The sequence below is a fragment of the Lolium rigidum genome, chromosome 3 (genome assembly GCF_022539505.1).
Source record: "Lolium rigidum isolate FL_2022 chromosome 3, APGP_CSIRO_Lrig_0.1, whole genome shotgun sequence".
Taxonomy (NCBI): Eukaryota; Viridiplantae; Streptophyta; class Magnoliopsida; order Poales; family Poaceae; genus Lolium; species Lolium rigidum.
In genome coordinates, this window is record NC_061510.1 from 395,259,320 (window position 1) to 395,282,999 (window position 23,680).

The following is a 23,680-nucleotide window of genomic DNA, read 5'->3' on the forward strand; positions in this document are numbered from 1 at the left end:
CGACCTTTTGATTTAGTTCATTCTGATGTTTGGGGTCCGGCTCCCTTTGTATTAACATGGTGCGATTCATAAAAATAATAATACTTGAGTGACAAAGACACGCTGGGACATAATCATTTGATTACCCAGACGATGAAGATCGATGCATGCTAGAAGCACCGTGAAATAGTGATCCAACATATGTGATGCACCATGCCCGGCGCCACTTTTGCTCCCAGCCACTTGCACTCACCACGGTCACCAGCCACGTTGCTAGTTCCTACTCTGTTTCCGGCACAAAACCGAGCTGCAGAGGGTACACAAGTTTTCACCGGGCATGTGTTTCTCCGCTGCAAACTCCAAACTAATTCTGCAAACAATATGTAGTGATGCTACAGATAGCAAGTTGTTTGGGAGGATTACGCTCCGTGACAATTGCATTTTGATATGCTAAAACGAGACAATAAAGATGGATGGCCTAGCACAAGGTGGAGTGATGTGGACGGTACAATTTTCAATCATGGGTTTATAACTGGTGCTCAAGTGAAAGAATGATCTTTACATGGTTAATTACATTGCTGTATGGTAACTCCAATCCCATGAATTAATGAAATGAAATCGATCCATGGCGATCATGAAGCTCACTCATGTGTATGGCCGAGCTGATTCCACACCTGCACAGCCCCTGCCAAGAAGGCCTCCATCCATCATATTGATCTGTATGTGCCGTATGATTTGTTGCTGTTGATAATTCCTGTTCATGATCTGATGATGCAGATTTGGGTTTCATCTCCTTGAATGTTTCAAGATCTCCATGAAACGAGTTGCTGAATTTGCAAATGACATGTCAAGATCTCCACGAAAAGGCAGGCTCATGATGAACCGAGACCATACAGCTGCTTGGTACCCACTCAGTTTGGTGAAAAACAAACTTGCAAATCCTCATTTTCTAGATAGTACCCTTTCACCCGTTCAAACGTTTGATTCTTTGCAAATTAGTGATGCTGCAGATATATAGCAAGTTGTTTGCGGAGATGGATTTGGGATGCCACTAAAACGAGCCAATAAAGATGGGATGCTCTAGCACAAGGGTGGAGTGATGTGGACGGTAGAATTGTCAACTACCGTGTTATAACTGGTGCATCAAGGTGAAATAATGATGTCTGGCGGTTAATCACATGGCTGTGTTAACTCTAATCCCATGAATTCATCAAATGAAATCAATCCATGGTGGTGGTATGGCTGATCGTTGATGGAGCACCTGTACAGCCCGGCCAAGAACCTATCATCCATATATGGACTTGCTGTGAGTTGGTGTGTATGCCGTGTGATTTGTTGCTGTTAGTCAACTTTTCCATGACCAGATGCTGCAGATTGTGTTTCATCTGTTCGAATGTGTTAAGATCATCATGATTCGAGTTTGTAAGTTTGCAAATGAGACGCCAATTCCAGGTTCAAAGGAGCAGGCTCACCATGAACCGAGCCCATGCACCTGACTGGTGATCACTCAGTTTGGTGAAATCAAACTTTCAATTTCTCATCTTCTTGATAGTCTTTCACTCCTTGAAACGTTCGATTGTTCGCAATTTGAATGTTCACAAGTGTTGAATTTACGAATTTGTTGTGCTCGAATTTTGATTTGATCATCTGGTTTGGCACAGAGTAGTATCACACCCAGCGAGCCAACTTTGACCTCTTCCTGGACAAACTTCCTGAATCCGAACAGTGACAAAAACTTTCGAGAATCTCAATCCAATTCATCTTTCCACCAAATACTCGATGCAGATCGCAACATGGTCGAGAAATCATCCGAAATCACGATCAATTTCGGCCGGAGAGGTAGAACAGGCCAGCTCGTATCACACGGTAGACTTTCCCCAATCACAAGAAAAAGCTCCGATCACTCCCGCGCAAACCAATCCGAGCTCCAGCTTCGAAACCCAAATGCAGCAGCCGGGAAGCCTTGCACACGTCCACACCTACCATAGCACGGCGGTGCTCCGGCCAGCCCGCGGCACACGGCGCCGGTGAAGGGAGCAAAGCCGGGGTGAACTCACACACGAACAACAAGAGTGCTCCCAAGTTGTGTCACTTGGGTCGCGTTCAATCGATCCGTAGCCTATCAAAACGGCGATGGATCGGCGTGGTTCCGGTACCGACGGGTAGCTACGTTAGCCTGCTACATGACCATGCCGGAAAATCTCATTGTTCGCCGGTGATCCCCGTGCCGCCGGCCGGAAATGTCCGGCAAACTCACACAAAGGCTCCGTCCGGACCAGTCCCGGTTCTCCGACGCATTTCTCCCAGCATGATCCACCAAATGGAACGAAGTTTATACCATTGGAAAGGTATGATACGCACCTACACGATGCAAAAAATTCCATCACGATCGGTGGAGTACACACGGAGATATTCGATCGGGAATCGGAAGGAGAAGCACACTCTGGAGGCAGGATCGCGAGGTCGAGCGCCGGGCAGGCAACTTGGGGGGGCTCGGATCCGTGGCATCGCATGGGGCGCGCGGAGAGCCGTCGGATGGGAACAGATCCGACGCCTCAGGTCCAATGACGGCTGCGCGGGGTGGCGATCCGTGGCTCGGCGCTCTGGACCAATCAGCGCGCGTCGCCCGTCTTCCCGGCGTCTCCACTATATAACCAGCCACGAGGTCCTCACCCACCACCGCGCACACACACCAGCTCTCTCAGCTCCGGCAAGCAAACCACCGCGCTCTCTCCTCGCTCCCAGCCCAGCATTATGTCGACCGACGTCGCTGCCACCGAGACCCCGGTGCCCACCACGGAGGCGCCCGCCGCCGACCCCGTGGTCGAATCCCCGGCCGAGACCGCCGCCGCCGACCCCAAGCCCGCCAAGGAGACCAAGGCGGCCAAGGCCAAGAAGCCCTCCGCCCCCAGGAAGCCGCGTGCCACCCCCGCCCACCCCACCTACCTCGAGGTACCCTTCTTCCCACCCTCGTCTCTCCTTCTCCTTCGTCGTTCTGCTGTTCGTTCGTGGATCTGACTGGTTTCTGTTCGCGTTTCATTGCAGATGGTGACGGAGGCCATCACAACGCTGAAGGAGCGCACGGGGTCGAGCCAGGTGGCCATCGCCAAGTTCATCGAGGGCAAGCACGCGGCGCACCTCCCGGGCAACTTCCGCAAGATCCTGCTCGTCCAGCTCAAGAAGCTCGTCGCCTCGGGCAAGCTCACCAAGGTCAAGAGCTCCTACAAGCTCGCCGCCAAGGCCCCCGCCGCCGCCAAGCCCAAGAAGGCCAAGCCCGCCACCAAGAAGAAGCCGGCGGCCAAGAAGCCCGCCGCCAAGGCCAAGGCGCCGGCGAAGAAGAAGCCTGCCGCCAAGAAGCCCGCCGCCAAGGCGCCCGCCAAGAAGGCCGCGCCCAAGGCCAAGGCTCCCGCCAAGACCAAGGCCGCCGCCAAGCCCAAGGCTGCCGCTGCCAAGCCCAAGGCCGCCGCCAAGAAGGCCGCGCCCAAGGCCAAAGCTCCGGCGAAGACCAAGGCCGCCGCCAAGCCCAAGGGCCGTCCCGCCAAGGCTGCCAAGACCTCGGCCACCGCCACGCCAGGGAAGAAGGCGCCTGCCGCGGCCGCCGCACCCAAGAAGCCCGCCGGGAGGAAGCCGCCCACCAAGCGGACCGCGCCGGTGAAGAAGGCCCCCGCCGCCGCCAAGAAGACGCCCGCCAAGAAGGCCGCCAAGAAGTAGGGCAGCCCCCGTGCTCGGTTTCCATTAGCGGTTTTTCTTGTTCTGTGTTGTTGCTAGCTGAGGGGGGAGGGGTACTAGGCTGTAAATTTGATGTCGGGGCGGGGGTACAGCGGTCTTCCATCCTCTGGACCCATGGGGATCATCTGTGTGTGTGTGTTCTGTTTGTGAGGAAACGGTGATGATGACGACGAGAGTCTGTATTAGCAAGTCTGAATTCTGTAGCTGATTTAAGGGTTTATTGTAGCAACATCAGTCGAAATCACAGTAATTTAATTCCGAATTATGCAGTTTCTTGTGTTAGCTGATTAAGGTTTTATTGTAGCAACATCAGTCGAAATTATGCAGTATTGTTCTCTGCATCTGACCATTGTTTTGTTGCCTGTTAGTTTTGTTCTCTGCATCTGACTCATACAAATGGAAAATTCACTGCAGGCGTATAGTTTTAGTTCTGAAGAATAAATTTGAGATCTGAAAATGGGTGTTTACGTTGAAATTCAGCAAATTCACTACATCTCTCGTTAGTTCTAGATCTGAACATGGATATGAGATCTGAAATGAGATCGATTCAGTTGGTGAGCGTTTGCTTGTATTTTATGGCAATTCCAATCTTCTCGTCTCCAAGTTGGCTTCCGTCCAACGCCAAGTAGTACGTGGCTGGCTGGCTTTATGAGCTGTAGAAAAAGCTGTTGTATTCTCTCTGTATAAGACCGACCGGTGCGTCGGTTACTAATTCTGAATATTCAATCAATACGTTTCTAAGGCCTCCGTTGATTCTGCATCAGCTGCCACTCCTCTGGGTTAATGGCCGTCTACGTGCATAGTTCTCGATTGCTACAAGTGCCATGAGAGGTATGGATCTGTATATCGAAAGAAACCCGGCCTGGATTGATGTATGGGCTGCGTGTTCTTCATTCTGTGGGCTAGCATTAATGGTAGTACCGTAATGAGATCTTAATGGAGTAATAACTAGCCCGTTAATGGCGAGTGGCCGCCGGCGGTGGATTGTTCGGCTGCGGCGGCGGAGGCGGGAGATAATGAGTTTGGGAAAAGGCAGCCCGGGAACATTGGGCGCAAGATTCACCTGTGGCAGTCAGGCAGGCAAAGACGTTTCGTTTCGGTGGGGCGCGCGCGCGCTCTCGCTTTCAGTTTTTTCCGTTTCCGCGCTTCAGCCAGCCAGCGACGGACCTGCAGATTCGTAGTACAGTACCTGTGGAGCCTGCCGTAGCGAGCACAGATTGGCCAGAAACTGCCATGCGAATGTGTAAACGTATAGATGTAGATGAATCAGTGGCTACTTGCGTGAAAACCAGATGTGAATGACTGGCACAACTCGTGCTCCACCGGCCATAGAATTGGAACAATTTGAGGCCGAGATAGCCATGGGTATCATGGATACATGGATCGGGGTGGTGATGTACCGGCAGTGAGTCTCCGGCTTTGCAAGCTTTTTTTTTTGAGGGCTAGTGACTCATAAACCACAAATGAAGTCCAAACTCTATGGACATTTGTAAGTTTTAGAAAACTCAGAACAAAAATTCTAGGTGCAGATAATGTTGAATTCTACCACCGTGAAAAATTCTCGACTTCTCACGCAGCGCCGGGGGAAACCCTAGCCCCCAAACTCGCGCCCTCCTCCATGTCTATCCGCCGCTGCCGAAGGTGGCGGGGGGTTTCTCTCCCGCGCGACGCTGGTGGCTGGATCTGCCGGGTGAGGCGGCGGCGGCCCCAGGCGAGCCGACGACGCTTCGGTGGCGGAAGGTCGGGTGGTGGCCGCGGTGACGTGCTGCGGCGCGTCCCCGTGGATGGTGGCCGGCAACTTCGCCCGCGGGGGTGGCGTCGTGCGCCGAATGGACCAGGGAGCCTCCTTCGTGGCGGATCTGGAGCTCCAATCTTCAATCCCTGCGTCTGGCCAGGCCGGTGGCTGCGGCGGCTGCGGCATCGTCGATTGGAGAGGTGGTGGCTTGGGTGGTTGTGCTGCTGGCCCAAATCGATCCATCTTGGATCCGTTGGGGCTTGGCAGCGGCAGGGAGGCGGTGTTGTGGAGCTCTTGGTTGCGGATGTGCGGTTGCAGTTTGGGTGGTTCGATATTAAGGATCCTAGGAGAAATCCTTGTCCGGCCTTTGGTCCGGACTGGCGACGGCGACACCTGTGGGTGCCGTTGACTTTCTTGGAAGCGTCGTTCAGAGCTCCTCTCTCGTCACCTTGGAGTTTTGCCTCCGGAGGGAAACCTCAGATCCTTGGGATTAGACGATGGAGGCGCTTCTGCGTCTCTCTCCCCGTTGAGGACATCGTCTCGGAGTGGGCTTCGTCTTGGAGACTCGAGGATGGATGGTTGCTGAGTTGCCTCGCTTGGGGCGCTACGGGCAGTTTGGCAACGATGAGGCGTCAAGCAGAGTTTGGGTCGCAGCTTGGGCTTTGATAGTCGGTAACCGGTGTGTCCGACGGATCTTCTGGTGCTTCGTTGTGGAGTCGTAGCTGCGGTGGAGTGTGCCCCTGCGGCAACGAAGACCAGCAACCGGTGCTGTTGAGGACGATTCGGTCGACGCAAGCCCATCATAGTTCTCTTGTGATGCTCGACGGCCAAGTCGGAGCTGTCTCTCATTGGCGTGTGTGGCCGACTGTTGGCATTTGGCCAGGTCGGTCGGGGGTTTGTGCCCAATCTCGTGTCCCATGACGATATTGGTTCGTTTGTATCGGTTTTTGGCTTGGTTTCCCGTTAATAAATCGGCCGCCTTCTTCTTTATCAATGAAAATGGCAAGTCTTGCCTTGTTTCAAACAAAATAATTCTGGACTAAAATTTCATTCTATTCTGGGCTACACAAAAACGATAAATCTAACTAATTTTCAACTTTTGAAAATTAAGTCCCCCTCTAGGAGCCGTATATGAAAATTTCATATCATATACGGCTCAAGCAGAAATAAACAATTTTTCGTTGAATATTAGAAAAAGTTTCATAACTTCATCGGCAATTGGATTGTATTTATTTGCCTTGAAGATATGAAATAAGAAAATTTGGAAGATATTCTTTGTGATGATAATGACAAAAAAAATATCAAGTTGGCCCATGTGTCTTTCTTCTCCCTTATGCCAGTCATTAGAGGCCTCTTGACTTTTCTCTTCCCTGTTTTAGATTTTTTTGTGCGTAATCGTAATATAGAAATTAACAATTGCAACCTATCTTTGTTTAGTGGGTAAAAAATATCCATGCTACTGCGCCTGGCGTAACAGCTCGTTTCAAACCTATGGAAATTGTTGGTTGTAATAACAAGAAATTTAGTTCACTACTTATGAAACATTTAATCATTCAAATGTATAAGCAGAGTTTTTGGATGAACTCGGTTAATCATCCTAACCAAGATTAATTGTTGGACACGTAATGGATCCTGCAATTAATACTATTTCTGCACCACCTACCAAAACCTCCCACACTAGGATTGTCTGTTAATAGTTGATAAAACTTGATGGATTCCCTCTCTGAAACAAGAACTTCTAGTCCGAGAGGTACCTGACTTGGTTCTGCTTCCCCTCGTTTTTAAGAATACCGAGTTGGTTTTTTTCCTGCTCGATTTAGATCGGGAAAATCGTACAGATTTTATGAAACCATATGCGATGACTCGAACCCACAATCAATCCTATTTTCGATAGGACCATGAATCTAATATTTTTGAAAAAAAATAAATCTCTTCACTTTAGTTTTTGAACTTCAATTTATTACCCTAGACAAAAGAAAAACTTTCTGCCAAGAAAATTTATTATCCTAGAAAAAAGAAAAATCTTCGTGCTTTGAATCCGTGGTATCCTTCCAAATCTTCGCTATCCTTCCTGTCATCGATACGGTCCACAGAACATGTTGATCTTCTGCCAAGGCAAGGACTTCTTTGCAAGCAATAGCTTTTAAAATGCCTTGGACCATAGGTGGAGAAGGTACAACCAGAGGAGCTCTCACCACTTGATCTAAATCCAGTTCGGCTAATTAGTTCTTGACGAACCGAAGGGTGGATAAGTGATGAGGTCTAAGACCCCGTGTGTGGCCCGATCTTGCGGTTGACCCGAAATCCAAGGAGGGAGAGAGGGAGAGCGCGAGGAACACGATGAACACGAAGAACACGAAGAACTCACGCACGCACACCAACCCGATACAATCGATACTTACCCCCGTGGCTCGATGGACCACGCCAATAGAATCAACCCGGGAGAGACGCGCGGTAGAATCCCGGAGTGAGAGATCGGTGAGGGAGATGAATCTAGGAGTGGGAGAGAGAGTGGGTAGCACTAGAATCTCACACTCACAAATCCAATCATCCAACAAGGGTAGCCTTGATACAAAGGGGATGAAACCCTAGGGAGACAAAGCTCAAATCCATATCTAAGCCTAAATCTTGTCTAAAGAGGTAAGGGGGTGACTTGGGTCTATATATAGGCCTACAAGACAACACATGGCGAAAAGGTACATAAGTGGGTAACTTAGGCGAGTTTGGTGGGTAGTTCCCGTCGGATCCGGTCCAGGGCCGGTCGGACCGGACCTGGGACCGGGCGGTCCGGTTGTGGAGCCGGTCGACCGGTCGCCAACCGGGCAGGTCGGTCCGGGGCCCGGTCGGACCGGACTACGGGCCGGCCGGGCCTCCTCCTCCCTCTTCCTTCTTCTCTTCTTTCCTTCTTCTTCTTCCTTCTTCCTTGCACCATGGGAGTTCCTTCTCTCTTGGTCCTTGTCGATGTCGGCACCTATAGACACCATGACGATAGGCATGAGGTAGCATACCATTCGAGTTGGCGTTGAGGTCGACCATAGAGAGGAAGGAGTTCACCTTTACATATATGGCGGGGTTTTGTGTTGTTGGTCCACTTGGGGGACTCCTTGGCCATGGTGTAGCGTCGACGATAGGCGGGGCTGCATCAATAAGGGACTCTCGAATGTATATCTTCATGAATAGATTTATGTCTCGCTGGCCCAAATTGCCCAGAGAGTAACAATTACCTTAATAAATTCCCTATGCTCCGGTTTTTGATAAGGAAAAAAAGATCAAGTCCTTTGCAGTGCAACACTTGATGTTCCGTAAGTTCTTCACGTAGTAGTGCTCAAACACACCTTATCATTGTACAATCCAGCAAGGAATGGCGCCGATTATCATTAGCAGTGGTACAAGTTGGATTTGTCACCATATTGCGGCGATGACATACTCCGCTTGTTGGAAGAGACCGGTGCGCAAACCTCCATAAAAATACTCATATGTAGTTGGGAACTTTGGTCTTCCAAAGAGCAGTCTAAGATTTCTGCTTGGTAGCTGAAGATGAACTAGCAGGCCGACTTTTGAGCCAATCTTTTCTAACTTTCTTCGTTGCAACCAGCAACCGATAAGCAGAACACGAAGAGAAGGTATCCGCTCTCTCAATATGCCACACCCATGTACGGAGTATCATTTTGGTTAATAGTGCTGAACGGGGTTGACTTGATTATCTCAATATTCATGGGAAGGAAATGTTCCTCTAACGCTTGAGATTTCCACTCTCCACAAGTAGAATCAATAAGTTCTGATTTCTGAAACTAACATAGGAGGGTCAATAGTTTCTAGGTATGGCTGGGCAAAACTGAAACCGTGCAAACCCAAGCAACCCGGCTAATGGTGAGGTAGTTCATTTTCCTTCTCCAACGAAATCAAAATGAGGAAACATAACTAGTGTTGGCATCGCAGTTTTCGTGTGTTCGCTGCCAAGAAAGAACACTCCCAGGCACTCTCAATCACCCAAACTGAAAAATCTAGCCGGTGATTATAGCTCTGTTGGTCCTTTCGCGGAAGAACATCCATAAACCTCCGTGCCTATTTTTGTTGTGAAGAAAGAACACTCGGCGTGTTCAACCGTCCTCCTCATCGTCGTCGCCGTGATAGTGCCGGCGGCAGCGCGTGTCGTCGAACACCTTACGCTCATATCCGCGCCATCTAGGTAGGAGAATGTGAGCACGCAGCCGGCTTCGAGGTCGTGGTAGCGCGCGAACTTCTCCCAGCCGGTGTGGAGGCACATCTTGCCGCAACCGTCGAAGAGCACGTCCACCGGCCACCGGCAGCAGTCACAGCCAGCCTCCCGCAGATGCAGCGCGGCCGGCTCGTAGCCGGCGACGAACTCAGCGAACTTGTCTGGCAGCCTCTGGATGTCGAGTGGGTCGCCCTTGAGGACGACGACGAACTTGAACAACGCTTGGTGCTCTTCCTGCAGGTCCGCCGATGAAGACGACGACGACCGTGCAGATCTGCGCGGCCACGACCACGACCACGGCCGCGACCTCGACCTCTGCCTCTACTAGCCATGGCGTTGACTCTTGAGATGGTGGCGGCTAGGGTTGGGAAGAGAGACGCTAGGATTTGTGTGTGTGAGGGATGATGCGAGAGCGCCCCTTTTTATAGGCGGGAGGGAGGCGGTGGTGCTCATTAACGTCGACATGGAGAGCTAGGTGCGATGAAACGTTTCGCCGCGTCTCTGCGGAAACTACACCGTCGCTGCACGCCAATAACTTCGTCGCGATGTAGGCGACAATTAGGTTAAACTTGAATGTGTCGTTGACGGCGTCGGACCCGCGTCTTCTCGCCTCGCATTTCGTTGTATCTGATGTGCCCGGAGCGTTCCCTATGGAACAAGAATGAACTCGAAGCACCGAGCACCGTATTGTGCCGCATCGAACGAAAGAAGGCTTTGAAACACGCGGCTGAAAACAAAATTTTATCCGGCGCGCTCAAATCACTTTATGCGACCCTTTCGGGGGGACGCGGCGGCTCTCAGTCGTGTGCTTCTAGGAACTAGTAGGAAGCTAGTTGGAGGGCCTGTTTGGTTCCCGGCCACACTTTGCCAAGCCAAAGTTTGGCAATTTGGTATGTGTTTGGTTCTTGCCACACTTTAGAGCTGCCACACTTCACTATCCATATGGCCCACTTGTCATAGAGTGAATATGTTGCCAACTTTTGCCACACTTTGTGGCTTCCAAAATCCTAGCCACACTTTTATGGCTGCCACACTTGCCAAAGTTAGACTTGGCAAAGTGTGGCTGAAAACCAAACAGACCCGGAGTGCGCCGCACTGTGGCGTGGAGCCTGTGCTTCTAGGAACTAGTCTGGGCCTCATGGCCATTTGCTTGGGTTCTCCCAAGGTCCGGTCTCCTCCCACAGTTCCCACACAGCCCTCTTGTCAAAGTCCAGCCCAAGGCCCTCCACCACGACCACAGGCCCGCTAGACTACATCCAGTAGTGTTTCGTTGCTAAACTATTGCCATTCTTTTTTTGAGGTAAATGCAAATATATTAAGCTAGTAAGCCGTTTATTAAAAACCTTTCAGTTTCCTTAGGTACACTGGTAAGAAAAATAGTGCGTCTAAAACTTGTTGTTACACAATCAAAGTATGATTATATTATTCAAAAGCTTATCAAGGAGGAGGGGGGATCATCGTCCCAGTTACAGGAAATTTTGTTGATATAACTATATCTAGCTAACTCATGGGCCAATTGATTTGCTTCAAGGGGCAGAATTTGAAACAAACATCTCCAATGTTTGATACTTTGACGATGCAATCTGCATAGATCGATTCCGCCACATGTGCTCTCCAGTACAAGCTTCATTGTTTCCATTAAGTCCAATTCAACAATTACCCGGTTATAGCCCAATCTTTCTGCCAACGTTAGACCTTCTTTCATTGCATGAGCTTCGGATAGAACCACTGAGGAAATATATGGGAGTAACGAGCAGCTTGCCGCAATGAGGCGGCTAAACTATGGCCATTCGCTATTTCAAAAAAAAAAACTATGGCCATTCTTCTTCCACTAGGGAAAAAACTAAGGCTTAACTAGTGTTTAATTCGTCGCTAAACTATGGCCATTCTTCTTCCATTATCAGGAAAAAAAAAACTAAGCCCATCATCTTCTGACAGCTGAGGCTTAATTTGTCAGTAATCTCCGTGGCTGGGACCTGATTGCCTTAATTAAGGAAGCAAAAGTTGCAATTGGATTGCGTGGTAGGATACCATGATGGAACCATTTAGCTTACATAACTACTATACTAAACGCGAACCAACTCGATTTTTCTCATAATTTTGGGATCTGCTTAGGATTAAGTTAGCGTTGACACGTGTGTTCTTTATTAGTTTGGTTTTCTACTACCTTTTTTCTGTGTAAATTTCGGAGCTCTCTAGCAATTTTATGGAACATTTTGAATGCATTCAGTGCTAACGCATTGCTTTGGTACTGCATTATTTTGGTTCTTTCATCGTGTGGCTGTAGCCCTGACGAGCGAACCGGTCAAAGCGGTGGGCATTCATGACCCTACTGATGGGTACTCATGCCACGCACTTACTTTTGTCCCCTACGTTGTATAGTTTCTCTAGAATTTCCACCACTATTCACATTTCTTCAGTCTTATTCTCATCTTCTTCGTCGCCGGCTGAAGCGGAGTCGCCGCCCCCGGCCACCATCCCAGCGCTTTGGCTCTTCCCCTCGCGCGACACGACGTGCTCCTCCCCACTGGACTAGGGCCACAGCGCCGCCCGTTGAGCAAGACCACTACGAGGGTCCTCGCACCCCCACCTTCTCCTCACCTGACCCGCTCACCACCCCGTGCTTCTCCCGAGAACGGCATCCATGGTCTTCCACGCGGGGGTGTGCTCCGGCGACGCCGCCCCCTGTTCTTCCGCTCTCCGATGTGGACCTCCCCGGGCGCCACACCGGCAGGAAGCTTCACCAACGCGCTGCCCCTGACCTTACAAGAACGCCGCGTCCCGCTCGGTGCCTCCATCGAGCGAGGATGTCGATGGGTACCTCCGCGAAAGTTGCCCCAGCTATTCTCTGCCATGGTCTTCTTGCTGCGAGCTCTCCCACGTCTGGCTCGGCGGCCGCGAGTTATGGGTGGTGTCCTTCGTGGCTGGCGCCTGCCTCGGCGTCCACGTCTTGGTGGCGTTCCCGAGGATGTCGCGGGCTGCTTCAGGATGAAGGCGAGCACACGCTCGCGCTGCTGCCGCGGGGATTGCCTATCCGGGTCGATTTGTTGTTGCGATTTGGGTCTAATTTGTTGGGTTGATCTGATTTCTTGGTTTGTTTATTTTGGCCAGGTTAGGGCGTCGTGTGATGTAGGACGTGGAGTCATGGACACCAGTCAACACGGCGAGGATGCGCACGCCGTCTGGCGGTTTCGCGGATGAAGCAGGCGAGAAGAGAGAGGTCTGGTGCTGGTGTGTTACAAGGTCAATTGGGACCCGCAGGCCGCAGGCTCTCCGCGCCGTTGCGCGGTTCAGCCGCCGCCTCCGCGCCCTCACCGAGCGGGTGCTGTGGCGGGAGATCTGCGTCTCACGATGACGAGTCTTTCCTCCGCACCGGGGTCAGGGCGCGTCGGCGGCGGGTGGCCGGCACTGAAGCTGCTCCTGTTGTGCACGCGGCTCGGCGGGCGGCGTCGTCCGGGGCACTTTGTTGCCCCCGTCTCCTGCTTTTGCAAGAGGTCCGGCCGGAGCTTCCTGTCGCGGTGGTGCGGGGTGACCTGCTGTACGTATCGTACCCGTGCGAGCACGCGGCGCCCGCCACCGGTGGTGCCGTCGACGAAGACGTGGACGCGTACCGCGGCGTGTTCCGCGGCTTCATGCACTCCCGCACGCAGGCGTGCCTGGTGGGCGGCGGCGCCCCGCTGGAGCCCTGCGTGCGCTGCCCCTGCTGCGGCAACCGCGTGTGGAGTGTGATGGTTACGGGCCTCGCGCCGCCGCCTCGGCGCGCACGAGGGCCGCCTCGAGTACTTCGTCTGCGTCAGCGGCCATCTCCACGGCAGCTGCTGGCTCGCGCGTGTCTCTGACAGCGACGACGATGGTGAGCGCGATGGCGCCGATTGCTCGGGCTCCCTCTCCGACGACAACGAGTTCGGTGCGGTCGCCTCCAGTGAGGAGTGCTACGGGCGCATGGCTCTATAAAGTTGAGACTTCAGAATTTGTTTTCTTGGCCACATGGAAGGTCAGACTTCAGAATTTTCCTCCGCTTTGTTCTGTTTGCTTAAAAAGCTCATGGTTCGGCTGTACTACGGGCGCGTACCTGCTGCACCGTTGCATTCAGCTGTTCGTTTTTACGACCAGATCGGCACGCTCATCAAGCTCCAGATGTGCGAGCGTAGCGCGAGTCGTAGCCGGCCTATAGTCCAGCTTCACACTTTAAGCTGGGTGCGGGAGTGGCAACCAGATGGATTCATCATCGATCTACACGACGTCGACGTTTTCTTTGGGTACGACCAAATGGATTCTGACAGCAATATTGTTGTCAGGCTCGAGTTACTCCACAGCAGTCGAAAGGGTTTTGCGGCGGGAGCATGGGCTCTTCCCCATCGAGCAGCTTCGGTCTGGCAATGTGAGCGACGGCGCATGAGCGTCTTCAGGCAGCACACCAAATGGCGGCTACCGGGCCACGTTCTTTTGCAGAGCTAGGTATCCACAGCTGCAATTTTTTTCTTACTTCTGGATATCGTAGGAAATTTCTTGTTTTTCTAATTAGTTGACAAATATTGGGGTGTTCTCATCTAGGAGAGCAGGCCTATCTTCTTTAGCGGGAAGAATGCGCATGGCGTTTACCTCTTCCACATCAACAGTTACCCATTTCTTTCCACGGTTAGTATTTTGACGGTGTTTTGAGCCATGGGCCGTGAGATTGAAATGCCCTCCCCTTGCAGCTTGTAGCAAATGACAAGCTGACGAAGTCGCTGTTATTGAGCATTTCTGCATTTCTCTCTCCATCTCTTAAAATTTTCCACCAGTCATGTTCTATGAAGGAGTGGCACATGTGTTTTGTGACTGTGTTAATGTCTCAATGGAGAAGGGACATTTGTGTAGAAAAGTTAAATCGCACCCGGATGAAAAAATTCACCCAAAACAGAATCGTTGCATGTGAGCTCTACTTTTCTATTATTATCTCGACAAGAAGTGAGTTATGTTTTTACGACTCCAAGGCAAGCTCTGTTTCTGGCGAGCTTTCAGTGTTTTGTGCTATTCTGTTACCTGTAGCTTTGTTGGTGCACTATGGTTGGATTGTATGGTAAACTAGTTGATGCCCCGCGCGTTGCTGCGGAAATTTTAGAGTATTTATTTAAAATAAAAGCATACAATATGAATTGACCCCCAAAATGAATTTACATGAATGAACAAAAACTGCAAGTGTTGAAAAGACTAACGTTAACTTATTTAGCATAGAGGAGATCAAGTACCTTTCACGATACAGTCTACACATCAATGTTATGGTACTTGTCTGTTACAGTGATGCACAACAATAAGTTGAAACCGATTAGGGAGGTGGCCACTTAAAGGAGGTCGCATGTCATACCATGGTAAATCGAATGCCGCCAACGAACTATTAGTGAGGAAAAACGAATAGGTGCAATATGTGAGCAACCAATTATATAATCTCTAGCAGTTAGTCTTTCCACCTTAAGTTAGCATTCAGGTACTCCAAAATGCTTGTTGAATTCCATAATCTTCAAGATTAAATCACCCTTTGCGATGGTAGGTCATGATATTCCATTTTGTTTGTTGTTATCAAAGAGAATTTAATACACAAAGAACCTTGGTTTATCTTCTGGTAAAATAGATTGCCTTCTAGTAATACCTGCAGACCATTCAAAAATGAAGCAGTACCTGCAGCACTGAATGATGAAAAGGGCACTGAAAACCATCTTCAGTAGGGAAATGAAAAAAAAGGTGTTCTGTATTGGATCATCAACAAAAGACATGATTTCAACAAATAATTACCCACCCGTTCTGAAATGATAATTTGATTTACTTCAGTGCATCCAAAAATTGCTTTACACTTTTTTTGAAGTATTCATCAGTGGAAAAGCTACTCACAAGTCCTGTTGTCCATAGATTCAAGAAGGATGAAATTTGGGTTCAGTATCATCTGACCTATGCGCCATGCTGTAACAGATAAATGTCAAATAGCTGAAAAATAATAAGAGGATGTGAGAGCATATACACACAAGTCGAGAGAGAGAGAGAGAGAGATTAACAGGAAGGAGAGAAAAATGAGAACCATTGTTACGATTAGACACTTGGAGGCGGATGTAAATCAAGAGAGCTGGAAATGGATTTGGGGGACGCATCCGTAGTTTTTCATCTGCGAAGAAGCCGATCAAGGCGGAGGATAATGAGAGAGCCAAGGTGGAGTTCGGAGCTTAAATGGGGAAAATCTGTGGGAACTCATCGGATACCTCCATCAGTTTCCGTTTCCCACGGGGGTTGTGGGGGGAGAGGAAGAGAGCGCCATCGCTGGGTGGTGGAAGTGGAGCCGAGGCTTGATGGAGAAGAGGGAGCGCCAGTCGATAAATGGCTGTAGGCGCTGAAAAGATTACTTTCATTCGCTGTGTGTAATTATAAATGTCGATGGTGATGGGAAGACAAGCAGAGATGGGCTGATTCACCTTGTTAGCGTGAACGGCTGCATGTGGGCTGAAGCAATTAAATGGGCTCCCTTTGTTGGTGTTTCTTTTGCTAAATCAAAGTCGATCGTGTCCTTTCGTGAGAACGAAAACAACAAATGGAAGCGAATACCTTCCCTAACGGAAGGCTACAGGACGGTTAGATAATTATCTGATGGCTGTAGATAATGTAGATGATGTGGCTTATTGTGGAAAGAGCTTGCAAACATTAAATGAAGATAGTGGGGATCAACTTTATAGATATTATAGATACATCAATAGGACTAATCTACACAGCGGGAAATCTCTTAACGTATGCTTAGAATGCGACAAATCTAGGGCATTTGGGTTGCCTTAGCGTAAGGAAGCTTAGGGTTATAGTGAGACAAGAGAATGAACTGAAGGAAGACAAAGAAAGCACCAGCCTACTGAAGCTTCAGCTGAAGCTTGACGAGACTGAATGCTCAGAAGGTAACCAGAAAATTGCACACATCTGATTACTAAACTGTTGTGTGTATGGTTGTATGATTTATGATTACCCTCACTTTTGATCTATCAGCTCAGATTGCCTGCTGCGAATCTTTGCTCTTTCTTTACGAGATCATTGAAACATGTATCCTAATTCGGTTCAGAGTACATCAGTCCAGAGAAATGAGTCTTTGAAATTTCAGCTTTAGTTGTTTCCTAAATTCTGTTGTATTTCTGCTATATAAAATACTATGTAACATGGTGCGGTGTAATATATTATTATATCAACCAAAATTGTATGCTTCCGTGACTGTTTTTCTTTCATAACTGAAACACGTTGGCTATATGTAGTTTCTGCACATCAGATTGGTTCTATATCAGATGGGCACTACATGTTTTCTGCTAAGTCTAATGTGGAGTATTTGTTAATAATGCTGATAACTATACGGTGAATTGAAATTTCGTACTTATAGCTGGACTTTCTAATTTTTCTTCATTGGAATTAACTCGATAGTAGTAGTTTTGATAATGTATTCTATTAACTGTGGCATCACCTAACAAGACTGTTCGAAATTCTTTGAAAATATCAATATTATACCATGTCACGCAGTAAGCGCGGCGTGCCGCCGCGCCTATTTTTTGCTAGTTTCGCTTAAAGCGTCCCCTTTTGTGCTAACCGAAACGGGTAACCCATCACCAAGGATTAACCCGCACTCTTCTCCATATTTCAAAAAAAAAAAAAACCCGCACTCTTCTCCTTGCAATCCCATGATTAATCCCCTCTACCTTCATGCTTCAGCTTTCAGCCTTCAGGCTCCGAAGGTTCCAAGGGTTAACAGTGACGAGTTATTCGCTGCATAGCATTTTATTGATTAGTTCATGTTTTTCTTTTCTTTTCTAGTGTGACTAGTTCATGCTTTGTCTTTTCAATGTGGCAAGTCTATTATCTATCTATTATATACTAAAAGCAAAATAAGGGTGTTTTTTCGAGGCACCAGGTTAATCCACATATGCTTAAAAAATATAAAGCGATGATCTAAATATTAACGTATAAGATTAGAAGAAAAGAAGTGTTACGTACAATAATATGCGTGTACAAAAACAAACTTATGGCACGTAAAAACCATGGGTCCACATGTATTCTCTTGAAATAAAAGAACATATCTCAAAGAAAAAGGAATAAACATAATTCTCCAAGAAAAAAAATGCAGGTTCAGGCTAGGAAAGTCACGTGAAAGTAGCAAGCGATTTGCTTCAAAAAAAAAATGATTTGATTCTAAAGGATATGTGCCATATATCGTGAAAGATGGAGTTCTACAGTTAGGCATGTGCGTGTAATGCAACCACATGGTAGACTACAGATGAGATAGGATTATACGCATGCAAAACTATATTGTTTAACTATATATATTACTTATCCAACTACAAAAATGATGAGACATATTAAGTGTGACCAAATATCTTAACCGCTACCTCTTCATGTCTGCACGTGACTTCAAAAGACACGAGAAAAAAGACTCGCGTGGAAAATAAATAAATATCGTTGCACCGTGAGAAAAAACTCGATCAAAATACACAAGCTCCCGGTGGGATATAGGAACGACGCTCTGATCAGAAACTTAACTCAGAAAAAGATTGGAAAAGTGATAAGTACTGAATTAAAGATTCAAGGCCAAGGTAATTTCGTGCGTGTCCGTGTCAAGTTAGATGTCAGGAAAGTCCTTGCTAGATTTGTTACTATTTCCAGGGAGGGTCAGCGTGAATTCTACCAAGTGATGTATGAAAAATTTCCGAAATTCTGTGGTGCCTGTGGCTTTCTTGGCCATAGTTATTTGGAGTGCGGATCGGGAGAACACGACATAAATAACCTCAAATGGGGAGATTTTCTCAAGGCCGACTGGTCAACCTGGCATGGCCGAGCAGTTGGCGGAAATAGAGGCCAAGGAAGAGGCAGCCAGGAAGGACATGGGTCTTTTTTTGGAGAGCGAGATGCTCGAATGCGTGATGATGTCCGTGGCCGAGGAAGAGGTAACCCGAGCTGGAGGCATAATGCCCTCCCCTTGGATGATGGTTATGCCCAACCGGATGATGAACTAGAAGACACGCTATCTAGTCCTATCAAGAAAGTGCCTATGGAGACGGAGGATCAAAACAGTACTGACTCAGGTGTTAAAAGAAGATTACTCCTAACGGCAGGTATGAATATTGATGGTCTAGATGATGCTACTATTGCAGATGGAGACATGATGGCCACAGACGGAAGTCCAACAACATCCGCCCCACCAGAAAATGCTGCTGAGTTAGAGAGGAAGAAACGTTCAAAGAAGGCCGGAGCTAACTCCCCTTCACTAGGATCGGCGGGCTCCTGCGAGGAGTCCGTCCGCTCGCAATGAAGATATTAGGCATGAACTGTCAGGGGCTGGGGAACGACCCGACAGTTCGAGCGCTTTCGGATGTCCGAAGGCAATGTGACCCCGAGGTGATTTTTCTTTCAGAAACGCATCTAGATGATTTTCCAGCTGACTGTTTGAGAAGAAGGCTAAATATGGATTTCAAAATTGTTAATCCTAGTACTAGTAGGAGCGGTGGTGTTATCTTGTTACGGAAAAGAGAGGTGATGATTCAACAGCTCTTTTCTGCTCCAAATTATATTGATGTTAAAGTGATAGAAAACACAAATAAAGTTTGGAGACTAACGGGTATATACGGTGAACCGAGATGGCAGGATAAGTACAAAACATGGAACAAAATGAGAGAACTCAAGGCTCAGCATGATTTGCCTTGGGCAATTATTGGTGATTTTAATGAAATTATGTTTTCTCATGAAAAAGATGGGGGCAATCCGAGACCTGAACCATTCATGCAGGCTTTTCGAGCTGCGCTTGATGATTGTGAACTTGAAGATCTCGGCTTCTCAGGAGACCCATTTACTTGGAAAAGGGGGCGGATTAGAGAAAGACTTGACAGGGTCGTCGCTAATAATGAGTGGAACAATATGCATCCAGGCGCCTTGGTTACCCACTTGGGTTATGCACACTCAGATCATCGACCCATCCTCCTAGACACGGAGCATGTAGGTTTGCATGGACAACGGAATTCGAAAAGCCGTAAATTTGAAGCTAAATGGTTTAAAGAGAAAAACTTTCGTGATGTTGTCCAAAAAGCATGGGAAGATGCAAGTGTGGCTGTGTCCGATGGGGGTGTACTGGCCAAACTTGGCCATCTTCATGGGGCGCTCCATGGTCGGGATGCTTCGGTGCTTAAGAAACCGAAGAAAAGACTGCGCCAGGCGCAGCGGGAGTTCGAGAACGCTGTGAGTGGTGTCATCTCGGACGATAGTGAAGCAAAGGCCAAAGAGATGGCAGAAATCATTGAAATGCTTCTTGAACAGGAGGAGATTCGATGGCTGCAAAGGTCTAGAGCGAACTGGCTACAACATGGTGATCGTAATACCTCCTTTTTCCACAACTTTGCTACTGCTCGCCGAAAGAAGAATTTTATTAAGAAATTGAAAAATGATGACGGACTATGGATAGAAGGTACTGCTTTGCTGAAGCCCTTTGTCTTCCAGTATTTTTCTAATCTGTTCACTGCTGAGGTGCAGAATACCGAACCAGCTTTTTTGGATAAAATTCGGCCTAAAGTGACTCAGACCATGAATGAGAAACTCATGGCGCCATTTTCAGCTGAGGATGTTAAAAAGGCTGCTTTTAGTATTGGAGATTATAAGGCTCCAGGCCCAGATGGACTTCACGCGGCTTTCTATAAGAACTTCTGGAACATCTGTGGCAACGATATTACTCAAGAAGTGTTGAATGCGGTAAATTCTCGTCAAATTCCTGAGGGATGGAATGATACTACAGTGGTACTACTTCCAAAGGTTGATGTCCCGGAGTTAATCACTCAGTATCGGCCTATCAGTTTATGCAATGTTATTTACAAGATCATCTCCAAGATGCTTGCTCATCGTTTAAAGGAGATACTACCATATATCATATCACCTATGCAGAGTGCTTTCGTTCCTGGAAGGCTCATTACCGATAATGTGCTTGTGGCTTATGAATGCATTCATGCGATCAAAAATAAGAGATCTGGATCCGATGGTTCGTGTGCTGTCAAGTTGGATATGCACAAAGCCTATGACCGGGTGGAGTGGGTTTTTCTTGAGAACATGATGAGGAAGTTGGGCTTCGATGACCAATGGACCTCGATGATGATGGCTTGTGTTCGTTCTGTGAGGTATCAGGTCCGTTTTAATTCTGAGGAGACGGACATGTTTGTACCTTCTAGGGGTCTTCGCCAGGTGATACGTCTCCGACGTATCGATAATTTCTTATGTTCTATGCCATATTATTGATGATACCTACATGTTTTATGCACACTTTATGTCATATTCGTGCATTTTACGGAACTAACCTATTAACAAGATGCCGAAGTGCCGGTTCTCGTTTTCTCGCTGTTTTTGGTTTCGAAATTCTAGTAACGAAATATTCTCGGAATTGGACGAAACGAAGACCCGGGGGCCTATTTTTCCACGGAGCTTCCGGAAGACCGAAGAACATACGAAGTGGGGCCACGAGGTGGCGACACCACAAGGCGGCGCGGCCTAGGGGCCCGCGCCGCCCTATGGTGTGGCCCCCTCGTCTGGCCCCCGACTCTGCCCTTCCGCCTACTTAAAGCCTCCGTCGCGAAACCCCTGAGGCGAAAAACCACGATACGGAAAACCTTACTGAGCCGCCGCCGCCGCCGATCCCATCTCGGGGATTCTGGAGATCTCCTCCGGCACCCTGCCGGAGAGGGGATTCATCTCCCGGAGGACTCTACACCGCCATGGTCGCCTCCCGGAGTGATGAGTGAGTAGTTCACCCCTGGACTATGGGTCCATAGCGGTAGCTAGATGGTTGTCTTCTCCTCATTGTGCTTCATTGTTGGATCTTGTGAGCTGCCTAACATGATCAAGATCATCTATCTCGTAATACTCTATGTTGTGTTTGTCGGGATCCGATGGATAGAGAATACCATGTCATGTTAATTATCAAGTTATTACATATGTGTTGTTTATGATCTTGCATGCTCTCCGTTACTAGTAGAGGCTCCGGCCAAGTTTTTACTCTTAACTCCAAGAGGGAGTATTTATGCTCGATAGTGGGTTCATGCCCGCATTGACACCCGGGACGATGATGAGAAAGTTCTAAGGTTGTGTTGTGCTTGTTGCCACTAGGGATAAAACATTGGCGCTATGTCCGAGGATGTAGTTGTTGATTACATTACGCACCATACTTAATGCAATTGTCTCGTTGTTAGCAACTTAATACTGGAGGGGTTCGGATGATAACCTCGAAGGTGGACTTTTTAGGCATAGATGCGGTTGGATGGCGGTCTATGTACTTTGTCGTAATGCCCAATTAAATCTCACTATACTTATCATGTCATGTATGTGCATTGTTATGCCCTCTCTATTTGTCAATTGCCCGACCGTAATTTGTTCACCCAACATGCTTTTATCTTATGGGAGAGACACCTCTAGTGAACTGTGGACCCCGGTCCATTCTTTTAATACTGAAATACAAATCTGCTGCAATACTTGTTTTTACTATTTTCTCTGCAAACAATCATCTTCCACACAATACGGTTAATCCTTTGTTACAGCAAGCCGGTGAGATTGACAACCTCACTATTTCGTTGGGGCAAAGTACTTTGGTTGTGTTGTGCAGGTTCCACGTTGGCGCCGGAATCTCTGGTGTTGCGCCGCACTACATCCCGCCGCCATCAACCTTCAACGTGCTTCTTGGCTCCTCCTGGTTCGATAAACCTTGGTTTCTTTCCGAGGGAAAACTTGCTGCTGTGCGCATCATACCTTCCTCTTGGGGTTGCCCAACGAACGTGTGAAATACACGCCATCAAGCATATTTTCTGGCGCCGTTGCCGGGGAGCTGAAGAAAAGCTACACCACAAAGATTTCTAACTCCCACGTCAACTACACACCAGCATATTTTCTGGCGCCGTTGCCGGGGAGATCAAGACACGCTGCAACGGGAGTCTCCACTTCTCAATCTCTTTACTTTGTTTTTGTCTTGCTTTATTTTATTTACTACTTTGTTTGCTGCATTATATCAAAACACAAAAAAATTAGTTGCTAGCTTTACCTTATTTACTGTCTTGTTTGCTATATCAAAAACACAAAAAAATCAGTTTACTTGCATTTACTTTATCTAGTTTGCTATTTACTACCGCTAAAATGAGTAATCCCGAAGTTGAAGTTCGTTCATTTAAGCAACAAGGGGGAGAATGTTTAAAAGATGCTTGGTATAGAATTAGTGATGCCCATAATAGGTGCACTAAGAAACACTCCACTACTATCCTACTCGGGAATTTTTATGTTGGTATCTCTAGTCTGGAATAGATATGTTCTTGATTGTCTCGCGGGAGGTAACTTCCTAGGTGCTCCCGCTTTAGAAGCTAGCTGCATTATTGAGAGTTTATTTGGAACACCACCTGTTAATGAAACTAAAATTGAAACCTCCATTGAGGATGTTATGAAAAAATTGGAAACCATAGAGAAAAATTTTCCGAGTGTTGAAACTAAGTTGGAGATATTACTTGATAAAACTGATGAACTTGATAAATCCTTAGGAGGAATTGATGAAAGAATTAGTGTCCTAGGAACTTGTGTTGACCATGATAATCAAATTAATAGGATTGGCGAACTTGAAAAAGCTATGGGAACCTTGGGTTCAACCTTTTCATCTTTACGGTTTAGAGAGAAAGCTTATGTGGGAAAGGAGCAAAAGTTTATGTATGTCTCTAAAGTGCCTAAACCAAAGAAATATTATTATAGGCCTAAAATTGACAAAGCCCCTAGTACCACTACAAATGGGGGAGCTTATGATATCAATGCTTCATCTCTCGATGTTACTTGAGATACACTTTCTGCGCCTAGCTGAAAGGCGTTAAAGAAAAGCGCTTATGGGAGACAACCCATGTTTTTACTCCAGTATTTTTGTTTTATATTTGTGTCTTGGAAGTTGTTTACTACTGTAGCAACCTCTCCTTATCTTAGTTTTGAGTTTTGTTGTGCCAAGTAAAGTCTTTGATAGAAAAGTAAGTACTAGA

At 47.8% G+C, this 23,680-nt stretch overlaps 1 protein-coding gene and 1 pseudogene across 1 annotated transcript; both read left to right on the forward strand.

The window, feature by feature from the left end:
* The first annotated feature begins 2,667 nt into the window (after positions 1-2,667).
* Positions 2,668-3,977, forward strand: LOC124700844 (histone H1-like). The gene is made up of 2 exons (XM_047232908.1): positions 2,668-2,931; positions 3,025-3,977. The coding sequence occupies exons 1-2, from the start codon at positions 2,734-2,736 to the stop codon at positions 3,688-3,690; spliced, it is 864 nt and encodes a 287-aa protein (XP_047088864.1). The 5' UTR covers positions 2,668-2,733; the 3' UTR covers positions 3,691-3,977.
* An 8,388-nt stretch (positions 3,978-12,365) lies between these two features.
* LOC124697700 lies at positions 12,366-16,879 on the forward strand (annotated as a pseudogene).
* Positions 16,880-23,680: the final 6,801 nt, after the last annotated feature.